This window comes from Denticeps clupeoides, chromosome 4, assembly GCF_900700375.1.
Source record: "Denticeps clupeoides chromosome 4, fDenClu1.1, whole genome shotgun sequence".
Lineage (NCBI taxonomy): Eukaryota > Metazoa > Chordata > Actinopteri > Clupeiformes > Denticipitidae > Denticeps > Denticeps clupeoides.
The window spans coordinates 34063582-34084735 of record NC_041710.1 but is presented as its reverse complement, the minus strand read 5'-3'; the positions used below and the strand labels follow the sequence as shown (position 1 = coordinate 34084735).

At 43.0% G+C, this 21154-nt stretch overlaps 2 protein-coding genes across 7 annotated transcripts in view; one reads left to right on the top strand and one right to left on the bottom strand.

The window, feature by feature from the left end:
• Positions 1-146: 146 nt before the first annotated feature.
• The window catches only part of fam131bb (family with sequence similarity 131 member Bb), a 37301-nt gene continuing 16293 nt past the window's right edge, over positions 147-21154 (top strand). The window contains exons 1-5 of one of the 6 annotated variants that reach the window (XM_028975182.1): positions 149-272; positions 9961-9998; positions 11296-11331; positions 11805-11901; positions 13245-13469. In XM_028975182.1, the coding sequence (XP_028831015.1) occupies positions 245-272; positions 9961-9998; positions 11296-11331; positions 11805-11901; positions 13245-13469 (424 nt within the window). In that variant the 5' untranslated portion in view covers positions 149-244. Of the gene's footprint in view, positions 273-9960; positions 9999-11295; positions 11332-11804; positions 11911-13244; positions 13470-21154 lie in introns of all 6 variants that reach the window. The other 5 variants (XM_028975179.1, XM_028975181.1, XM_028975184.1 and 2 more) reach the window with 5 other exon arrangements.
• Positions 18419-21154, bottom strand: part of clcn1b (chloride channel, voltage-sensitive 1b) — a 69652-nt gene continuing 66916 nt past the window's right edge. Inside the window, exons 22-23 of the mRNA XM_028975178.1 lie at positions 20488-20569; positions 18419-18434 (exon numbers count right to left, since the gene is read on the bottom strand). Of these exons, the coding sequence (XP_028831011.1) occupies positions 20525-20569 (45 nt within the window). The 3' untranslated portion in view covers positions 18419-18434; positions 20488-20524. The remainder of the gene's footprint in view (positions 18435-20487; positions 20570-21154) is intronic.

Sequence of the window (21154 nt, the reverse complement as noted above, 5' to 3'; positions counted from 1 at the left end):
AAAAACATGTTTTTCTTTGCATTTTTTTTCTTTGCTGAGACATACTGACTCAGTGACTGGATGGTATGAGACCATCACCACACAGCAACCAAGAGTGGGAGAGACAGAGCAAGCGGGGAGAGAGGGAGGGAGAGAAAAGGCAGCACATGAGGAGAGTGAGCGAGCGAGCAAGAGAGAGAGAGGAGAATGTCTGGTGAAAGGATAGCACTTCCATCCTTGTTTCCAGGGCTTTAGTGAATTAACCATGGGATGCATCGGCTCCAGAACCCTCAGTAAGCTGCGCTTATCAATTGTTCTCTGCAGAATGAAGGGCGGCCGGATGGATGGAGAGGTGGAGCATCATGGAGAAGGGGTTGATGGGGGTGGGATAGCATTAGCTAGCAATGTGCGTGCGTGTGAGCAAACGCGTGTGTGAATAGCTCTGTGATTGAAGAACTGGTGGTGGTGGTAGTGGTGGGGGCCAGAATTATAGAGCATTGCAGCAAAATGCTTGGTATGGATTTTATACCAAGCGTGGGTATGTTTGGGGTTTTTAATTTATTCTGCAAGACTCCAATCCTGCATCTCTATTTTATGTTACTGCATAGCCTGTGTATGTGTGTGTGTGTGTGTGTGTGTGTGTGTGTGTGGGAGGCAGAAGGATGGAGAACAGTGATGCTGGGGTTGTAACTATAGAGCGAATTAAAAGAGAAGAATCAGAGTGATAGACTTGCTGCCATGGTGTATGCAGAAAGAAAGAGCATGTAATGTGAGGTATGGGGGCAGTGTCACATTTCAGTGCAGGATTGGAGTATATGTGCGATTAAATGGCCAGTCCCCATCTAAATCTGTATTATAGATATAAAGCATTTATATCTTTTCAAATGAGTTCCTGAATACTTTCTTTAAATGAATGTTTAAATATGCTTTCCCATGCACATTGGTAAAACACACTCTGCACAAGAAGAAGAGAAAGAAGATTTCAGACCAGGTTTGCAAACAGTCATCTTAACATGACTCGCTGGGTCAGGACTCAGATTGAGTTTGAGGCGCAATGTGGGAAATTTTAGCTGTCCATGTCAGGAAGAGTGTAGAATCTGTGTCAGGTCAGTGCTGTGTTTGTTGGTTCAGTCAGCATTTTTTAAGGTGCAGGAAAATTTCCCACTTGTGGGACTAATAAAGGATCATCTTATCTTACTTGTTGGATGCTTTTCCTTTGTTCTCCAGTCCAACTGGTTTCTAAGGAGAGACTTGCTCTATGCAAAAGCACATTCGTTACACAACAATTTCATCAAAAATGTAAAATTTGGTGGCTTTTAAGTGAAGTGATTGTCACAGCAGCACAGCACACGGTGTACACAGTGAAATTTGTCCTCTGCATTTAACCCATCACCCTGAGTGAGCAGTAGGCAGCCTTGACAGGCGCCCGGGGATTAGTGTGTGGGGATGGTGTTTTGCTCAGTGGCACCTCAGTGGCACCTTGGCGGCTTGGGATTCGAGCCGGCAACCTTTTGATTACGGGGCCGCTTCCTTAACCGCTAGGCCACCACTGCCCCAGTTCTTTATAAAGTTCACAAAATACTTCATAAATCAAAATAAATATTCCTTACAATTTAAATGTACACTTTCATTCTCCATCTTTACATATCTAGAAAGGCGCACAGGAATTAAACAAACCACTTTTTCACTTACTGTGGGAACCTGTTCTGGTGCAGAATATCTTTATTGTCATTGTAAGAAATACAGCACAATTATGTGCAGTCCCTGAGCCAGAGAGGAAATAATACAATACAAAATATACAGAATATGATACAAAATATATTATTTAAATTAAAGGGTGAGGTACAAAACCTGTTGTGCAGGTATAAAACCATACAGAGGCAGTAGCACAGGATGCTCTCAATGCAATAGCTGTAGAAGGACACCAGCAGTTTTTGACAAATGTTGTTTTTCCTGAGAACTCTCAGGTCTCTGCTGAGCCTTCTTCATCAGCTCTGTTGAGTTCATACCGCAGGACAGGGTCCTCTGTGATGTGAACATCCAGGAAATGAAAGTGAAGCGATTGTCATTGTGATACACATTGTGATAAACAGCACAGCACACGGTGCACACAACGAAATGTGTCCTCTGCTTTTAACCCATCACCCTTAGTGAGCAGTGGGAAGCTATGACAGGCGCCTAGGGAGCAGTGTTTGGGGATGGTACTTTGCTCAGTGGCACCTCAGTGGCGGATCGGGATCGGGATTCGAACCAGCAACCTTCTGATTATGGGGCCTCTTCCACTGCCCCAACAAAGACATTTTTCACATTTTTCATGACATTTTTCATAACCACCGACCTTTGGATTAATCGATTGTGCCCGCTGATCAAACAAATAAACTTTTTTTGAATATGTATTTTAACTCTTACATGCTTACAACTTCAACTTTTCTTCTTGTCACATTAGAAGAGATTTTGTAACCGGTGTGCATGTTTAGACAATCACTTCACTAAAACTAGAGGTTGAGATTGGCTATGGTATGGCTGATCCTGCCCGATGCTCCTGCTGCTACAGTCTCATCCTGACTCAACTCACACGTCTGTGCTGAGCTGTGACAGGGACACATGGAGCACACACAGCATGGGGCACCTCTGACTCAGGCTGTGTGTGTGTGTGTGTGTGTGTGTGTGTGTGCATGGTATGTCTGAGTGTGTATGTGTACTAACTGTGAACTCATTAGTTTTCATGCCTGTGGGGGTGTGGTCATGTTTGAGGAATTTTTACTCATTTTCTCCAAAAGGCAGTATGTGAGAAAGACAGTAAATAAGATTTTGGTCAGCAAATAGAAATAATATATATTTTGCTGACACCTGAATTGAATACCTGTATATTAAGGCACATATTAGGCCTCAAGTAAATATACAGGTTTTTTTTTTTTGGAAGCATGAAAATTTTGTTCAAATTGTGATGCTAGATGACTAGAGCGGTCTCAATGAGGGTCAACCAATGACAGTGACGCTCTTAAAACTCAGTGATAAAAGTTGCAATGAATATGACTTTGTTGCTAAATTAATTTAAACTAGAATCCTGTCCAGTCTGACATCCAAAAAGTGTTTTCCCCTTTGATTCAAGCAGATATGTGTTTGTCTGAAAATTCAATAAAGCTAGGATCTATACCCCTCTAAAAATAGTTTTTCCATGAAAACTCACACATTCACTCACTTTCATTAACCATTTCTCAGGGGAATTGGCACAGGGCAGGGACCCACCAAGGCACACACACACACACACACACACACACACACAGACACACACACACCTAGTGTACACAGCTTTGGACTGTGGATGGAATCCAGGAGGAAACCTGTGCCAACATGGGGAGAGCATTGAGATGTGAGGTGTGAGTCACAACTGCACATTAATAACAGTCTGAAGATTGGAAGACCTGAAAGACCATCTTCTACTTATTTATGTTTTTCATGATGATCCTATATGATATTGCATATTTGCTAAGGATCTACATTTCTGCTCCTGTCAGTCTGATGCTGCTGTATTTTTGAATTACAAAGATTATATTGATTAGATGAAATTGTGGACTGTCTGACCATATTTTACAAAACAATATCACTCTTATTAAATGCTGAGGCAAATGCTGAGGCAGTTGCTGAACTGGCAATAGCCACCTAATACGTTGATTTGTTTGCTGCCAAACAAAAAATTGAATGCTTGTAAACAATGCCTCACCATTTCAAGAGTGACAGGGAGGCTGTTGAATCTTTAATAAGCATATTTGTTTAAATTATATTATTAAGCTTTCATGGATGGAGCAGTAATTAAAAGAGGACAACATTGTATCATCATATCATGGACAATTAATCAACTGATAGTGAGCAAAAAATGTTCCTGCCTGTCAGTACTGAAGGCCTCTGCACTTATATCTACTGTAATTGGACAAGCAGTTTACAGCAGTTTAATGCAAAACATCAGATACAGTGCTGTAAAGCACACCACTACTGGATTATAAAGAAACAAAGATGTGTTCTCTGGGGTGAGAAATGACTCTTTTCCAACTGACGAATTTGGGTTTGGCAAGGGCCAGTAAAGTGGAATTTGCCTGATTTAATTAATAAGCATATATGTTTAAATTATATTATTCCACTTTCATGGATGGAGCAGTAATTAAAATAGGGCAACATTGTATCATCATATTGGGGACAATTAATCAACTGACATTGAGCAAAAAAATTTAGATTTTGTTGACCCTGCCTGTGAGTGTCAAGCAGTTTACACTAGTTTAATGCAAAACATCCGATACATTGCTGTAAAGCCCACACTACTGGATAATATAGAAACTAGTGCTGCACGATTAATCTAATCGCAATCGTAATCGCGATGTCAGTCTGTGCGATTACATGAACGTAAAAAGCTGCGATTTAAATGATTAGTACATGGATTGGATCGGCAACGTATCTGATCCATTCTCTCATCCTCAAAGTTTGCGAGCTGACTGAAGTCTCACTTCAGTCGGATGTGACGTGTTTGTTCACATGACTTTTGATTCGGAAACATATGGTTAGACGCCGCATGACGCGCTGCATCGTACGTCAACGTCGCCGCCATATTGTGAAAGGCTCTGTTGTGGCGTGAAGCATATACATGTCTATGGAGAGAAGTGCATTAAAATGCCTTACTCTTGTGCTGCTTGGGGCTGTACAAACCGCTGTACGGTCCAAACCAGATCCCGGGGGATTACATTTCATAGGTAAGGCTGGACAATTGTTTTTGAATATATTTGGCCATTATAAAATCCCGTTTTATAAGTCGTAACCTTAGCTAAGCTAGGCTAAGCTAGCGAAGCTATGCATTCCTGTGTTCAAGTCAGCCTCCAAACAACGTTTTGGCTAATCGTAGGCATTAACTATTTAGATTGTTCTTAGCTGTTTAGTTAACTTTTCTCAAACTTTGAAGGTTTCCTAAAGAAATTCACCTCAGTTAACCTTAGCTAAGCTAGCAAAGCTATGCATCCCTGTGTTCAAGTCAGCCTCCAAACAACATAAGAACTATAATACGGGATTTTATAATGGCCAAATATAATCAAAACAGTTGTTTAGCCTTACCAGTTTTTGTGATTTATTTAATTTAGTAGAATATTGCATTTTGAAAGCACTGGGCATTTCAGGTTGTTATAAGTAGTTTGTATGTTTCACTTTGAAATTAAACATTTCGCTATTAGTATGCGACTTTTCATTGATATACAAGCAAGTGTCCTTTATCATATCGCATATCGCAATATTGATCTCAATAATCGCAATATGTCTTTTTCCCCAAATCGTGCAGCCCTAATAGAAACAAAGACGTGTTCTCTGGGGTGAGAAATTACACATTTCAAATTGCTGAATTTGGGTATGGCAAGGGCCAGTAAAGTGGTACTTGCCTGCTTTCATTGTTTTAAATGTACATTTTAGTGGGGGGTTATGGTGTGGGGTTCTTTTTCAGGATTTTGGCTTTTTGGACAATTTCGTTCTAGTAAATGTGGGGAAACAGTTTGTGGATGACCAGTTCATAATGACCTGAATGGACAAGTTAAGTGTAGAGAACTGCACTGTACAACATCAGTGCCTGACCTCACAAGAGATCTTCTGGAAGAATGGTCAAAATTTTCCATACTCACATTCCTAAAGCCTTCAAAGGCTAGACGTAATATATTCTATCGATTAAGAATGGGACATTATTCAAATTCGTGTGTGTGTGTAAAGGCAGGTGTCCCAATGCATTTTTGCAACACAGCGTAGCAGCTTGCATTAGTATTATAAGGATGGACAGTCAGCATAGGCTATAGGCCAGTATTTGTACTGAACAGAAAGTGTGGGCATGCGCATCTGCGTCAGATATGGTTGCCCCCTGCCTTGAAGACAACTCTGATTTTACGTGATGTGTTGCAGCTTTTTTTTTTAACTCTGCCCTACTTTCTCAGTGGTTGTCAAACTCTGCTAGCCGCAGGATTGAGCCTGATGCTGCGGGTCTCCTGTTCCACATGGATTGTTTTACCCCCAACCCCTCGATATTGTGGCTGCTGTAGGGCTGTGCGGGAGGTCTCCTGCATGCATTAATAATATCATTTATTAAATTCACTCAAACCACAATTAAAATGTAAACACAGCAATATTTTAAAATATAAATATTTCAGAAATTGTTCTTAAGAGTGAAATTGAATTTTCTGTTTTGAAATTCAATTAAAAGGCATGTGAGTTTACTTTTTTTTTCTCTTTGTGTATCTCAAAGTATTTAGAATGTTTTCCCTTTCCTCTTGCTTCCTACAAAGCACCATACAGTATACAGTGGGTTGTAAAAGTATTTGGACCCCTTGAACTTTTCCACATTTTGTCACATTACAGCCACAACCATGAATTTATTTTATTGGAATTTCATGTGAAAGACCAAATTAAAGTGGTGTACACTCGAGAAGTGAAACAAAAAAACATTCTAACACATGGGTATGTTTTGTTTTAAACCATTCCATTGTTGCACTGGCTTTATGTTTAGGGTCATTGTCCTGCTGGAAGGTGAACCTCCACCCCAGTCTCAGGTCTTTTGCAGACTCCAAGAGGTTTTCTTCCTAGATTGCCCTGTATTTGGCTCCATCCATCTTCCCATCAACTCTGACCAGCTTCCCTGTCCCTGCTGAAGAGAAGCACCATGTGACAACCCACTGTACATACCCCTCTTTACACCATCTTTACTTAATTTCTCTAGGGGTTGGATAGATCTGTCAGAGAATAATTTTAGAATACTTTTATACTAGTCTAAGTAGTTAGTCAGACTGGTGTTCAGAAAGGGTCTATGTTTGGGAGGAGTCTTTTGTAGGGCCGGTAAGTTTGACCAGCTTAAGTATGTCTTCACACTGGTCATACAAACTAAGACCAGCTTTGATGGTTATACCAGATATGATCAGCAGTATACTGTTTTTAGATGAAGTAAATGTAAATGTATAAGGGCTTGTTTCTGGTAAAAATACCGCCCCTGTTTAAGTTCTAATGGTGAAAAAATCCTTTCAGAATCCATATTTTTGCTCTTGTCATTTCAACATTCTGGTGCTTTTTGTTGAATATTTGCTTTAAGAATTTAGACCTACATACATTTCATATTGTGTTACTGAATAGAGAAATTCTGATGAGTTGTCTCTCTCTTAATTTTATTGCAAAGAAAGTGAAACAAGTGTGTATAGGAGTTGTTGCCTTCAGATTCTGCAGACCTCAATCCAGATGAGCATCTGTTGGATAAAAAAGTTTGATCTGTGGTGGCACCACATCACAACGTACTAGAGCTGCTGCTGATGCTTGGTGGTAGACACCACTGCATATCAGAGGTCTAGTAATGATCTTTCAGACTCCTACTGAACCCTTGTGTCAAACTGTCAAATTATTGATAGGAATTTTATGGAAAGTCACTGTTATAAACATATGAGTTACATTCAATTAACTGCTGATGTAAATGTTAAAATTTTCAAGCAAAACTATTGATTTATTTAAGAATACTGTACCCTTTCATGGAGAACTTTAATATGTATTGGCCAAACTTGAATGATTGTGCAAAGACAAGAAAAAAATATTAGACTGTAGATAGAGTTGCTACATGACCAGACCCAACCTCCCAAATGGGTCATGTTCAGAATGATTTTTCTCTCTTTTTCAGGTCACATCAAATTTTATCCAAAAACTGAAGAACATTGTTAAAAATACTTGTTTCTATTCATGTGGGTAAAGAATGCACTCACACATGCTTGTGCTAGCATAAGCACCTAATGCACCTGCAGGATGTATAAGGCAGCTAATGAAGTCTGTGAGAGAGCTATTAAAAGCAAATTCTTCACCACTATTTTAACAAATTGTGACTTTTTCAGCATTTCAGACTTGCAAAGTAGGATTATTTCTGACATCAAAAGCCTACAAGTGTGTGTGTGAGGATGTTTGTGTTTTACTGAAGGGAAAAGAATGAAGAACATAGGGTGGTGTCACGTTGCCTGTGTTAACATTAAAGGTTAATACTTTTTATAAGAGCACTGAAAATTCTTCTTGGCTGGGTTGTTTGGTGAAGTTCTTCTTCTGTTCTTCTTTGGTGAAGTTCATGAAGTGCTTTGATCTACTAAGCATTATCGTGTCTACTGTCCTACACCAGGGATCATTACAAAGATATACTAAACAATCAAACATGCATATAAGAAGAAAAATTAAACAACCATTCAAAACAAGGGATTTTACAACTGACTCCTTTGTCGGCATGAGATCCTGGTTTGTGCACCCCGTGGTGAGCAGCTATCATAAGACGTCATAAGCTTATTTTTTCCTCTAGCAACTGTGGAGGACATCTCAGCAAAGATAACTGTAATGAGATAATTAGCAACATACTTCTGAGCCTGTGTGTATCTGCACTTTATGCAATGTATTAATGAAGGTAAGCCTTCACTGTTGGGCTGATGTGCTTTCAGCTTTTTGGGGGGCTTGTTATGCTCTTTGGTGGTTTTCTGTCTCTTTCTGTCCCTGCATGACCTAGCACTGCTTCATTTGGCTGCTGTGCTGTAGTAAAAGTGACCTTTCTCCCCAACATTACCAGACCGGCTTTCTGTTTCAGTGTTTCAGAAAGTCTGTCAGAAATGGAGGTGTAACATGGGGTGTTGCGGTGGCATCCAGTCACATGTATGTATGTTTTATACCCTTTGAAGGATTTTGAGAAGCGACTCAGTATGCATGTTTACACCGTCATGCAATACAACTTTTCTGGAGGTACACCTAACCCTAACCTCAGTTACATAAATCTTTCAGTTGTTTTAAATAAATCTTTATCGCTTGTAAACAATTGTTCGATGTTGTGAGGACCAATGAAACTACCCAATCTGAGTGCTCCCAGTGCATTTTATCTCTTGGTCCTCATGTCTAAACCAGCAAGATTTATACACAACCTTCACTCCACACTAGACACATATCAGGAGACCACACTCTCAAATTAGAATGGATTTCATTGCACTTTCGTCCTCCCCTGTTAATAGCATAGAGACCAAAGCTGTATTTAAATGTAATTAGCAGAGGGCCCCTTCAATTAAACTATGTTTTAATTAGGATCAAAAAGGAAGAGGAAAAAAGGGGGGTCTAATAAGTAGAATGGAATACATTTTTGCAGTGGTGTTGCATCAGACCCAATTAAGATCATTTTAATAATATACACAATAATAAAAACTTGTTTTACAAAAAGAAACTCTCCTGTAAGATACTTTAGATGTGGAATTAAGATCAGGAGCATTTGCTGGGCTGATAACCCTAGAGATGTTTCTACAAGCTGAGCTGTTTCTATAACTTTTTACACCTGCAGACGATTCATGTGACTGGACCTGGTTTTGGAATGTTTTGATTTTCTGTCTAAGGTTCCTGAGGTCCTTAGGCTGGCAAAGGCCTCAGTTTGGTTAAATATGCTGTGCGGCAACCACTCTTCATAGCCCAAATCAAATTCAAGTTCAAATGAGTGTCTTCCAAATTTACACCCACTTACCTGAACTCAGATAAGCCTTCCAAGCAGCTCCATCATTCTCTGTCTTCAAGAATGTATTGAAGAAACATAAATGCTGTTCACACCTGGTTACTATGTGAGCTTAAGGATTGCATCTAATTAAGGCCAATCCGCAATTAAATGCAGGTATAAATATACAGATGACTTAAACTCAGTTGAAATTCAGTTTATAAGTGTAAATGCATCACAGTCTATTATGTAGCTAAGTAGGTGTTCAGTGGATGTGCATAAACAATTTGCCTTTATGTGGGACACTCAAAAAGCACCATTTTGGAACCGCTAAACTTTGTTTCTTCTGTAATTTTGACTGCTCATGATGCCGTTCAGTTACTGTGTTGGTTTGGAGAGCCGAGATGTTCAATGTTGTGATGCTCTTTTTGACTTGCTATATATTTGCATGTGACCCCTTAATTTTGTCTTACACACCCCCATTTGTCTTTCAGCAGCAGATGGGGTTCCAATGCAGAAAGATGGAGAGCAGGTAATTGTGATATGCGCCCAAACCAGTGACTCTTAGATGGATACTTTGTCTTCATTGCCTTTTGCTTTATAAAAAGGCAGTCAATATCCCTCTGCTATGTTGTTAAGTTTGGAGTCTGTGCAGTCAAGTCAATGGAAGGCATTCATTATAAGGTAGCTAATGCCAAACAATCATACCTTGGAAAACAAAATATTGCCAGATAATGTAGTCAATTTAAGGCATTCATTGTAAGGTCTCTAATGGCAAATAATAATTTCTTGGAAAACTAAATATTGCCAGATATCATGAAATAGAGTGATCAAACTAAACAATAAAGATGCATATATAATTTGATAAGTGACAAGCTTGAACTTGTGCTATTGCCAGTCAGAAGGGGAGTTACATTGAGTTGGTTTATTTGGTTTATTATAATGCAGTTCTAACTGCAGCAAAATATTCAACTCGGTATGAAGCAGATAACTGCAGCCAACTTCCTGCTTGCTGTATAGTTATGTACTGATAGGAGCGCAGCAATGTCCCCATCATTTACATCACATGCCATTTCTTGCACCCTTTCTTTCTCTGATCTTCCTGTTTTACTTAACATATTGAAATGCAGTAAATTTAATGTTTTTAAATCAACCAACACTCTCATGTCTAGAAGTCTAATTAGTCTGTTAAAATTAGCCTATAGTCTAATGCTATACTGTTATGATATCCACTTACAGTTAGTGAAACCAGATCAATACTGTCATGCTTTCTACAATAAAGGCCCAAAAATATCTCTGAGAATAAATGACATTGGCTGGCTTTGAGTGTGTGTGTGTGTGTGTGTGTGTGTGTGTGTAGCAGGGAAGGTAATCAAGCACACAGCCCGCAACATTCTTCATCAGTCTGTCTACACCCCTAATGCTTACATGTCTGTAGCTGCAACATCGCCTCACCATGCAGACAATGTAGACAGACTTGGCCAAAAAGGAAGCATGAAGAAAGTTGGAAGAAAACTATGAGAGAGAGGACAAGGGTATCTTCCTCTCCTCTACACTTTCCATTCTGACCTTTGGCGCTTCCTGCTGCTGTGAAACAAAGCAAAAATTCCTTTTGTGTTCAATGATTTGGCCTCTTCCATTTTTTTTTAACTTGGCCTTTGGTCACAATCCTTCTTCTTACTCTTTCCTCTATTCATCTTCATCTGTCATTCTTCTTTCTTTCCCACTCTCTGTTGATCTGCTCCTGTCCACTTCTTCTGTCTTTCTTCCGCCATTCTTGTCCTCTTTTTCTGTTTCTTTCTCCATCCTTCTGTCCTCTCCTCTCTCAGCATTGCCGAACAGACTTTTCATGGGATGGAATCAATGTAAGTGTTTGTGACTTTCATTCACACATAATTAATTTATTTTCTTTCTTTATTCACTCAGTCTAGATTAACTATGTAATCTCTCACCACCCTGGCCTTCTACCACTTCTCTCTCTATCTCTCTTTCTCTATAAGCTCTGCTCATTCACTGTACATTCACTGAACAGTCAGCAAATGTAGCCCAGAACTAAACCCACTGCTCACTTCACAAAATAAACAGAGAGGCACTGAGAGGAAGGCACCAGGAGATGTTCCGTTGTTCTGACCCCAACCTCTGCCATAATACTGCCTACCTCCCCCACATAGCGCTCAGGTTCTCCTCACAGTGCCACTCACCAGTATCTTCATCTTCTGTGAGCTCTGCTATATTTCTTTTTCCCTCACTCTCCTCTTCCTTCCCCCCATATTCTTCTGCTCAATATCCTCCTTCTTTCCACCCTTCCTGTCTGCTTTTTTTTCTTCCATCTCCTTAGCTCTCCATGGAAGACACCACCTCCATCTTGCCCCGACTGAAGAAGCGGAACTCCAATGCATATGGGATCGGTGCTTTGGCTAAGTCCTCTCTTACAGGTGTGTCAGGTGTGTGTCTGTCCTGTAACTGGTAAATTAACCCCATGTTGGCTCCAGATTGGGAAGAAGGCTGGGTGGAGTTGGAGTCAACATGGTCCCGATCTGGGTACCCTGTTTCACTTCTGTTTCGATCAGATGCTCTCGCCAATGGCCTTTTGGCCATTGGTGTAGTGTCAAGACAAATATTAAGACACACACAAACTCATACATGCATTTTCATGTGGTTTGTTGTCTATGAGTGCTGGTTGAAGAGCAGTTGTTCGGACAGTTACTTCCTTTGTAAAGTGCAGTGCAGTAAATGTCAGTGTCTGTATTGTTTTTATCATTTCTCTGTCTGAAGGTATGCAAGTGTCTATTTATCGGTGTTACATCCGGTTTAGTTCAGTGTATGGTTCATACAGTGAACCTAATGAAGTTGCAGGCAGGTCATGGGATGAATATGTGAAAAAACTTTCATAAAATCATTTTAAACTCATGCATACCACATAAGATCCTAATATTAATGCAAACAAGTTATTTGATATATGTTTAACAATGAAACCAATTTCTCTATCACACATCATTTTGTTGCAAGAGCAACAAAGATTCTCTAACTTTAAGTGCAGGTCCAAGCCCAGTTTAGACAAGGATTATGCCGTCTGAAACAGCCAAGTAAATGAGTAACAGGACCCAATAGGATCAGAAATCTATACAGGTTTGATATATCTTGAAGATAGTATATTAAACACGGCTGTTGAAATGCCAGTGTCGTGGAATACTCCATTCAGCAAAGTAGAGTTGAGTGCTCACCGCCAGCTTGTCAACAAACCAACTTTCCATTCATTATCCCTCATCTAAACCATTTAACCTCCATAATTCGTTATCCAACATACTTTCATTTGTTAAAATTTGTATAGGTTCATGAGCCATCCACTGCTATAATACTTGCATATCACACATTCTGAGAGTTCAAACACATACAAAAACACAAACACACATTTGTACATTACATGTTTTCATAGTTCCCCTGACTGACTGAAAGGAACCCGCTAATTCTGTACTTCTCTCTGCTCTGTCTGTCTGATCATCCTCTCATGTCTCCTGTCACATGAAACACTTTCACCAACTACCTTTCCCTACCTTTTCTATATAAAACAAAATACCCTAACCAATCCTTTTTATTTACCTGCACAAAATCATTTCCTGGATGCCCCCTTTATCTAAAATCATCTTTAATACATGCCCTTCACTTTTTCAACACCAAATGAACCCTTATGACAATTTGACCTCACCACCCAAACAAAACCCATCCTGTCTCTTACTTTAATCTTCCATCCATCCAAACACCCACCCACCATTCTCAGGCGTGACACGTTCGATGAAGGACAAGGTAACAAAGCCAACAGCAATGGCGCAGGGTCGTGTGGCTCACATGATTGAGTGGCAGAGCTGGGGCATGCAGACGGTGGGAGCAGCTGGCTCTTTCGGGGGCCGCACCTCCACCCTTCACCTGCAGCAGGAACGTAAGCTGGAGAACGATGCCTACAGTGATCTGAGTGACGGGGAGAAAGAGGCGCGGTTTGCAGCAGGTCAGTCGTTTTATTCTGTTCAAGTGTTACTGCAGCTAACTCAGGTCATTTTCTCATCTGTTATATACACAGAGAGGTACTTGAGAGTTTTCCAGATTCCTACAAAAATGTAAAAATAAAAATAGACTCAACTCAACTCAATTTTATTTATAAAGCACTTTAGGTTGCACTGAGGTTGACAAAAGTGTTGAAAACATTTACATTTACAGGATTTATCTGAAAAGATCTAAATCCATTACAGTGCTTTGAAAAAAGTATTCACACCCCTAAAATGCCCCATTTTCACATTTTGTCACCTCACAAATGTAAATGGTATTTGTTGAGATTTTATGTGATAGAGGAAGTAGCACATATTGTGAAGTCAAAGAAAATTATACTCCAATAGCTAGCTGTTGCCCTAAGTTATAAAAACATTTCCTCTGCCGTGTCTTCTACTTGATGCAAAGTGGAAACACCACCAATGTGCTAATATTAGCAGTCTGGTGTGTAACTATTATGTCTCCACTCCTCTTGGTTCCTGCTGCCCTTCACAAAGTTCTGTAACATTTCCCCGGAGACCAATGAACTGTTCCACCTAGTGCATGCAAGTGGGCCTTTATGTTTTCAACTCAAATAATTGTGTTTCCAATAAGAAAAATGGTCAAATGGTTATTCCTAAAGGTGAGGTGGTGCAGCAATTGCTTGTGTATACTAAGATTTAAATGGTTTCTTATAGGAATATCTATATGTTTCTTGTATTATTATCATTGCATCATTGTTAATACACTAAAAACATCTGTTGCCAGCCTTATTCATTGATGCTGAAGTAGTTATTATTGCCTACTCACCAGAAATCACACTTTGTCACAGAGAAGAATTCACAACCTAAAACATTAAGAAAAGTTAAGTTTGAGTTTGTCAGGATTGCCTGCAGCTGGGCTCCACACCTGACTCCAATCCTGACGCCCCATAAATGCCGGAAGTTTCCGCCCCTTCTGGGTCTCCGGCATTTTCGTGAACTTCAGTTGATAACAGTGTTTGTAATTTGAGTTCTGGCAATCGCCACACGCCTACGGGTTAGTTTATGTTCGTAATTTAAGTTAAATTGTTTTCGGCCACCGCGCCATTGTTTATTTGTATTTCTTTATTGTTTGTTATAATAAAACCCCCTTCCCAGTATGTCAAACCTCTGCGCTTCCTTCCCTCGTAAGTCCGTAGTTGTGACAGAATGCCGGAGACCTCCCCAAAAGCGCAGAGGTAAAAAACAGAGTAGAAGAAACGCCGCGAAGGACGCAGCCCGGCGCGGCGAACGCGGACGGCAGGGGAGAGACGCGACACCCATTCTGGTGGAGCGTTTTCTCCCCGAGAAGCCGTGGTACGCGGCGCCGCATGATGACCTCACCCCCGGGAACCACAACGTCGGCGGGTGAGTGGGCGGAGCGAGGACGTTGGCGTCGGCAGCAGCGAGGAAGTGACGTGGGCAGCGAGCGCAGAAGATGCGACCCCCACGATCTTCGGCATGTCGAGCCAAGAACTCTGTGCTCTGCTGGCAAGGCTCCCTGTGGACTGGGACGACACGGATGACGACGAGAGCACGGGAGACGAGAGTTGGGCTCCGCCCATCGCGCCAGTCTGCGATCGTCGCAAGGTCCGTGGGGACCCACGTCACTTCCAGGGGGGTGAGAAGCGACAACGGCGGCGTCCCTCCAGCGAGGAGGTGGGCAGGCTCCAGCCCGAATGGCCAGAGTACTGCCCATGGGAGCTTATCGCGCCATGGGTCCAGGATGTCCGCAGGGTGGACGACTCTCGGAGTCACCGGTGGGAGGACACGGATGACGAAAGCGATGATGACGTGGATTTTCGGTGGGCGGTCGTTGCCGGGATGGCTCCGCCCAGCGTGCGCGTCCGAGATCATCGCGGCGTCCGTGATGACCCATGTGACTTCCGGGGGTACGAGGTTGACACGGACGATGACCAGGATGACGCCGTTTGGGCAGTCGGTGCCGGGATGGCTCCGCCCATCGCGCCCATCCAGGATCGTCACGAGGTCCGTGGAGACCCACGTCCCTCCCAGCAGTGTGAGGAAAGCTGGTGGAAGAGGGCGACGGGAGGTCGCCAGCCAGCAACTGCGCTGCCGGGACTGCCTCGCAGGGAATCCTCCATTCCTGCTCCAGTCGCCAACCCGCCTTCCCTCAGCCCGGACGTTCCCCAGCGAAATGGCAGCGCAGCACCAGTGCCCACACCTGCTGGAGAAGACGTCCACCCCCCTCCACACCACACACCTACCACCATCTCCACCCATGAGCCCAGCCCCGTGTGGGACAGCCCAATTGTCCCGGGACCCTTCAGTGGGGCAGCAGACACTGATAAGACCACCACCATCCTCGCGTGTCTGCTTGGGTCAGCATGGGGCTGGAGCGCAGCCCTCTGGCAGCAGGGCGAGACAGACAGGAGTTTTCGGGACGTCCAGCAGACACTGAGGGCGGAGTTTGATCGGCTAGAGCCTGAGCCAGGGATCGAACTCTGCCCCTATGTGTCCGTATGTCACCCCCACTTCCCCTCTTTGTGTCCACCAGATGGTGACCCAGCAGCAGAGCCGAACCCCAGGGAGGGAGTTCCCAACCTGACTGCACCGGTCCAAGGCGAGGTGGACGAGCCCCAAGGTACCCCTAAGTCCAGCCGGGGGGGGTGCTCCCCCAAAGAATTTTTTGGGGGGGTGCAGTTCGGGTTGGGGGCTCCTCCTGAGGGGAGGGTAGGTGGGGAAGCGATTGAGCTGGGTCCTCCGGTAGCCGGTGAGGAGGGCGGGCCAGGCATGGGCCTGCATCCGCCTCCAGAGGGGTGGAGCGCCATAGAGCCCCCGGGTAGGCATGAGGACCCAGCTGGGACAGGCAGGAAGAGGGCCTGCTTGTCCCAACGGACGCAGAAGGGGCTAGCCGGATGGTCTGGCAATGCCCCCCCCTTGGCACCAGGGCCGTGCAGCGAGAGGGGCTGCATAGTCCCAGAAGGCACCAGCCTGGGGTGCCTGGAACAGTCGCCGGAGGCTCTGGGACAATCTCCCTGTGCGGTGCAGGGAGTGACACAAGACGTGTCAGATGGATCGGCCCTGATTATTGTGTGCAGGTACGGGAGTCCGGGGCCGCCAAGCGGGACCACACCGGGGAGCCAGGCCGAGGGTCCGGGGCCGCCACGCCTGACCACGCCGGGGAGCCAGCCCGAGGGACCGGGTCCTCCAAGGGGAGGATACAGCAGGGCAGGAGCCCTGTGGTTGCCGCCGTCCGCCCCGCCGCCTCCACTGATGGTACTGCTGGGGCTCCGAGGACGTAGCCCTTGGAGGGGGGGCTCTGTCAGGATGGCCTGCAGCTGGGCTCCACACCTGACTCCAATCCTGACGCCCCATAAATGCCGGAAGTTTCCGCCCTTTCTGGGTCTCCGGCATTTTCGTGAACTTCAGTTGATAACAGTGTTTGTAATTTGAGTTCTGGCAATCGCCACACGCCTACGGGTTAGTTTATGTTCGTAATTTAAGTTAAATTGTTTTCGGCCACCGCGTCATTGTTTATTTATATTTCTTTATTGTTTGTTATAATAAAACCCCCTTCCCAGTATGTCAAATCTCTGCGCTTCCTTCCCTCGTAAGTCCGTAGTCGTGACAGAGTTACATTTGTACACAGATTAACATGTATTTAACAGTAACACTATTATTTGTGGTTCATAATGCGTTTATAGATTTACATTTACGGCATTTGGCAGACGCCCTTATCCAGAGCGACTTACAACGTGCTTAAGTTACCATCGATGAAGAGATCAATTCCGGTCACAGTGAGATCACAGTGCTGAATGCTTGTTATCTTTGTTTGTTAGTTCAACTTCAGTTCACCATAACTGGATTTACATATTGTAACATCACGTCTGATTCTGATGTTGTAACATTTTGTAACATTGTAATGATGTTACGAGATGGGGCAAAAGGGACTGCTGCGGGCAGGGGGATAAGGGTAAAGGGGAGAAGAAAAAAACAATGAAAAGGAACTTCATGCCAACTTCACTAATTTTTAACCATTCTTTACAAATATTATACACATGACACTGTATACAAACACCAATAAACAGTAAACATATTTTGGACATTTTTATTAATAAAAACAACAAAAAAACAGCTAAATTGCACATTTCTTCCTTCAAGTGTGTCTTTGCTTTCTGTGATGTAATTGGATTTTGGATGTACACATTATAAAGTACTTCACAGAACTCACTTTACAAATTTGAAGCATACACGTGTCAGGATTGGCTCCAGGTGCTGTCTACAGCTGAAGCCAATTCTGACAGCGGATAAAAGCAATGTTGTTCCGCCCTTTGGCGTCTCCGACATTTTTGTGGACTCGGTCATGAGTTTGACTTTCATTTATGAACCTGTTTGTGTTTTGAGTTCTGGCAACCGCCACACACCTGCGGGTTTGTTTCTGTTTTCCCCCTTTTTCCCCGTTTTCGGACCAAGCTGGGACAGGCAGGAAGAGGACCTGCTTGTTCTAACGGCTAGCCAGATGGTCTTGCAAAGGCCCCACACTAGCACCAGGGTCATGCAGTGAGAGGGGCTTCATGTGCGCAGAAGGCAGTAGACAGGGGTGCCGTGAACGGTCACCGGAGGCTCCGGGACCGCCTTCCTGCACGGTGCAGGGAGAGAAGCTGGCTGCTCTGCCAGCAGAGACGTAAAGTGAGATGGGTTGCATGATCCCAGAAGGCACCAGACAGGGGTGCCGTGAACTGTCGCCGGAGGCTCTGTGACCGCCTCTCTGTGTGGAGCGTCAGAGGGGACATGCGGAGACAGGGTCTGCACGTACCCAGAAAGGTCGGCCCTGATTTATGTGTGCAGGTTGGTGGCATATGACCCTGTTGGTATGAGGATGAGGCAGTAGATGGGAATGGTGGTACCTGATGGTGCTCATACAAGGACCAGCCAGGGGGTATTGATGGTCGTGGAGGACCCTGCTGATATGAGGATGACACAGAAATAGCAGGACAAAATGTACCACTTAAACTGTATAAGCAATATACCACTGATATATAGTATGACCCCACTTCACAATTTGACCATTTATACTAACCTACCTGTCTTCATTTGTAACTAAAGAGTTTGAAACAGTGTGATAACATGCATTACAACATAACTGTAATGATAAGTATGATACATATGAAATATGTAATAGGTTAATCCCCTCTAGGTCTGGTCACCTTTCAGCCACCTGCTGACAAGGAGCAGAGCCACTGCATTTCCTGGAAGCTCTCCATGGTCCTATCAATTTGGTCTTTTTAGATTTGCATGGAACCTTGTCCATGGCATGTAGACAGGAATACAGCCTGACTATCTCATCTGTCTCTTTGCATGACAATGTTGATACGGTCCGGTTCAGGTTGACTAAGTACATTGCAAATTGTCCACCATCTCCCATCCAGGAACACCCCTGGCATAACTTTGACTATCCTGAAAAGTAAACCAGCACATTTTTCATGGAATACGAAGAAACTTGATATGAGAATATTATACACGATTAACCCTCCTGTTATGTTCGTTTCTTAGGAACACCAATAATGTTCCTGGGTCAATTTGACCCGGGACATGTTTACTTATCCAAAAGTGTCAGAAACCAAAAATTCCCAATAAACATCATTTATATTTCATTATTAACTCCATTACTAACCATTTCAATCAATATCATGGTTCAATGAGGATAATTCAGTTGTTTTTCATAAAAACTGCATTTTTAAACTTTTTAAATGTATGTTGGAAATACCTACATATAAAACAAAATAGTTTTACATGACATTGATGATTTAAAAAAATTATTTTTATGCATGTTTAATGCATAGCTGGTGTTTGCATCACATGCTGCCCAGATTTTTATGCCATATTTGGCTGGTTTGGAAGGCATATATTGCCTAAAAGGGCAGCGACCTCTGAATGCCACTAGCCTTTCATCCACTGTGACATTAGGGCCTGGGTTATAGAGTAGAGGAAGTTGCTCTACCCACTTGTCCCACACTGTCCTAACAGCTGCCAGCTTGTCTCTCTCCCCTCTGACACTCCTTGTCTCTCGATTATCGAATCGGATTACTTTGGAGAAAATGTGAAAAGTCTCCAGAGACATTGTGGCACGAAATATAGCCCTGCCTATCTCTGCATCCCACAGACTGGCTGTTGATTCATCCTTTGATTTGTAGACCCCAGCCAGGATGAGGACTCCCAAATATGCATGTATGCACTTCTCCCCCAAAACACGCCTGCCTTCTAAATTTGTCATTTCAAGAATGATTTTCTGTATTGAGTTGGTCATGACAAGCTCAAAAGCTGACTTGATGTCTGTTACACGAGTCACTGCCATCCTAGTGGGCCCTGGCACTGTCTTTATTATGTTTTCTGCAGACAGTTTTGCCTGACGCATATTTGGGGATGAAGATCACTGTATTTCACAATTTTTTGATGTAAATTCCTTGCTAGGAGGAATATGAATAGAAGCTTCCTCAGTTGGCTCATAATCAGAATCATCAGACTCAGAATTGACCTCAAGATGGTCTTCATCTTCAGACACATCCTCCACTTAGTGTGGGTGGAGTTTGCCTACGGGAACTTTTTCTGTTCCCGTGGGCAAACTCTATTGAGTGTGGGCGGAGTTTACCCACGGGAACAGAAAAGGTTCCCGTCAAAAGTCATAACACCTGCATTCTTGCACTTACAGATGAGGTCACTTTAACCTCCACTTTGACTGCCGGGTCAAATTGACCCGAACAGTATCTGTGTAATAGTAACATGTAGGGGGGGGTTGCACATATGTGAAATGAACCATTTTTATTTTATATGTTGATTACTGTTATTAAGCCAAGCACAAGTAGTTTCATACTGAAAAAATACTTTTAACTATTTTTTTTAAATATTTGAAATTTAAAATGGGTCAATTTGACCCGCAACATAACAGATGGGTTAAAATATTTAACAAATATATAATGTTAATCAACACAATAGAAGCAAGATTAAATGAAACATTACCTGAGATGATGTGCTGGGTTAACCAGGGAACTCATCCTCAGAAGAAAAACCTCTTCCCGGATTGACATGAGTGCTCAAGAGACTGAAAAAAAATTGTTACAGAGAAACTTGAAACTTGATGAAATTTGATACAATAAAAAGAACAGTCATTTTCAACATGGATACACTGATAAATGCTGCACAATTTCATTGGAAATATGATTAACTGGCTTCAGGTGGACTTTCAACTCCAATGTCAGCAGCATCACTTATAGTGAGATCATGACATTCTTGCTTCCTGAATATCACCCTGCAGGTCGGGCAATGAAATGTGTCCTCTGCTTTTAACCCATCACCCTTGTGAGCAGTGGGCAGCCATGACAGGCACCCGGGGAGCAGTGTGTGGGAACAGTGCTTTGCTCAGTGGCACCCCAGTGGCACCTTGGCGGATTTGGATTTGAACCGGCAACCTTCTGATTACGAGGCAACCGCTAGGCCACCACTGCCCATAGGCCACCACTGCCTGTTCTTGTCAGGCAGTGAGAATCAGTACAGTTTCATCTCGCTATGATGTTGTGGAGCCAGCAGGTCCCCTCTGTCCAACTGATGAAGTAGAAATTCCACATCTGTCATAGGTGGTAAAAATATTTTGAATGAGAACAGCTGTCTTCCCTGTCCTGTTCTGTAC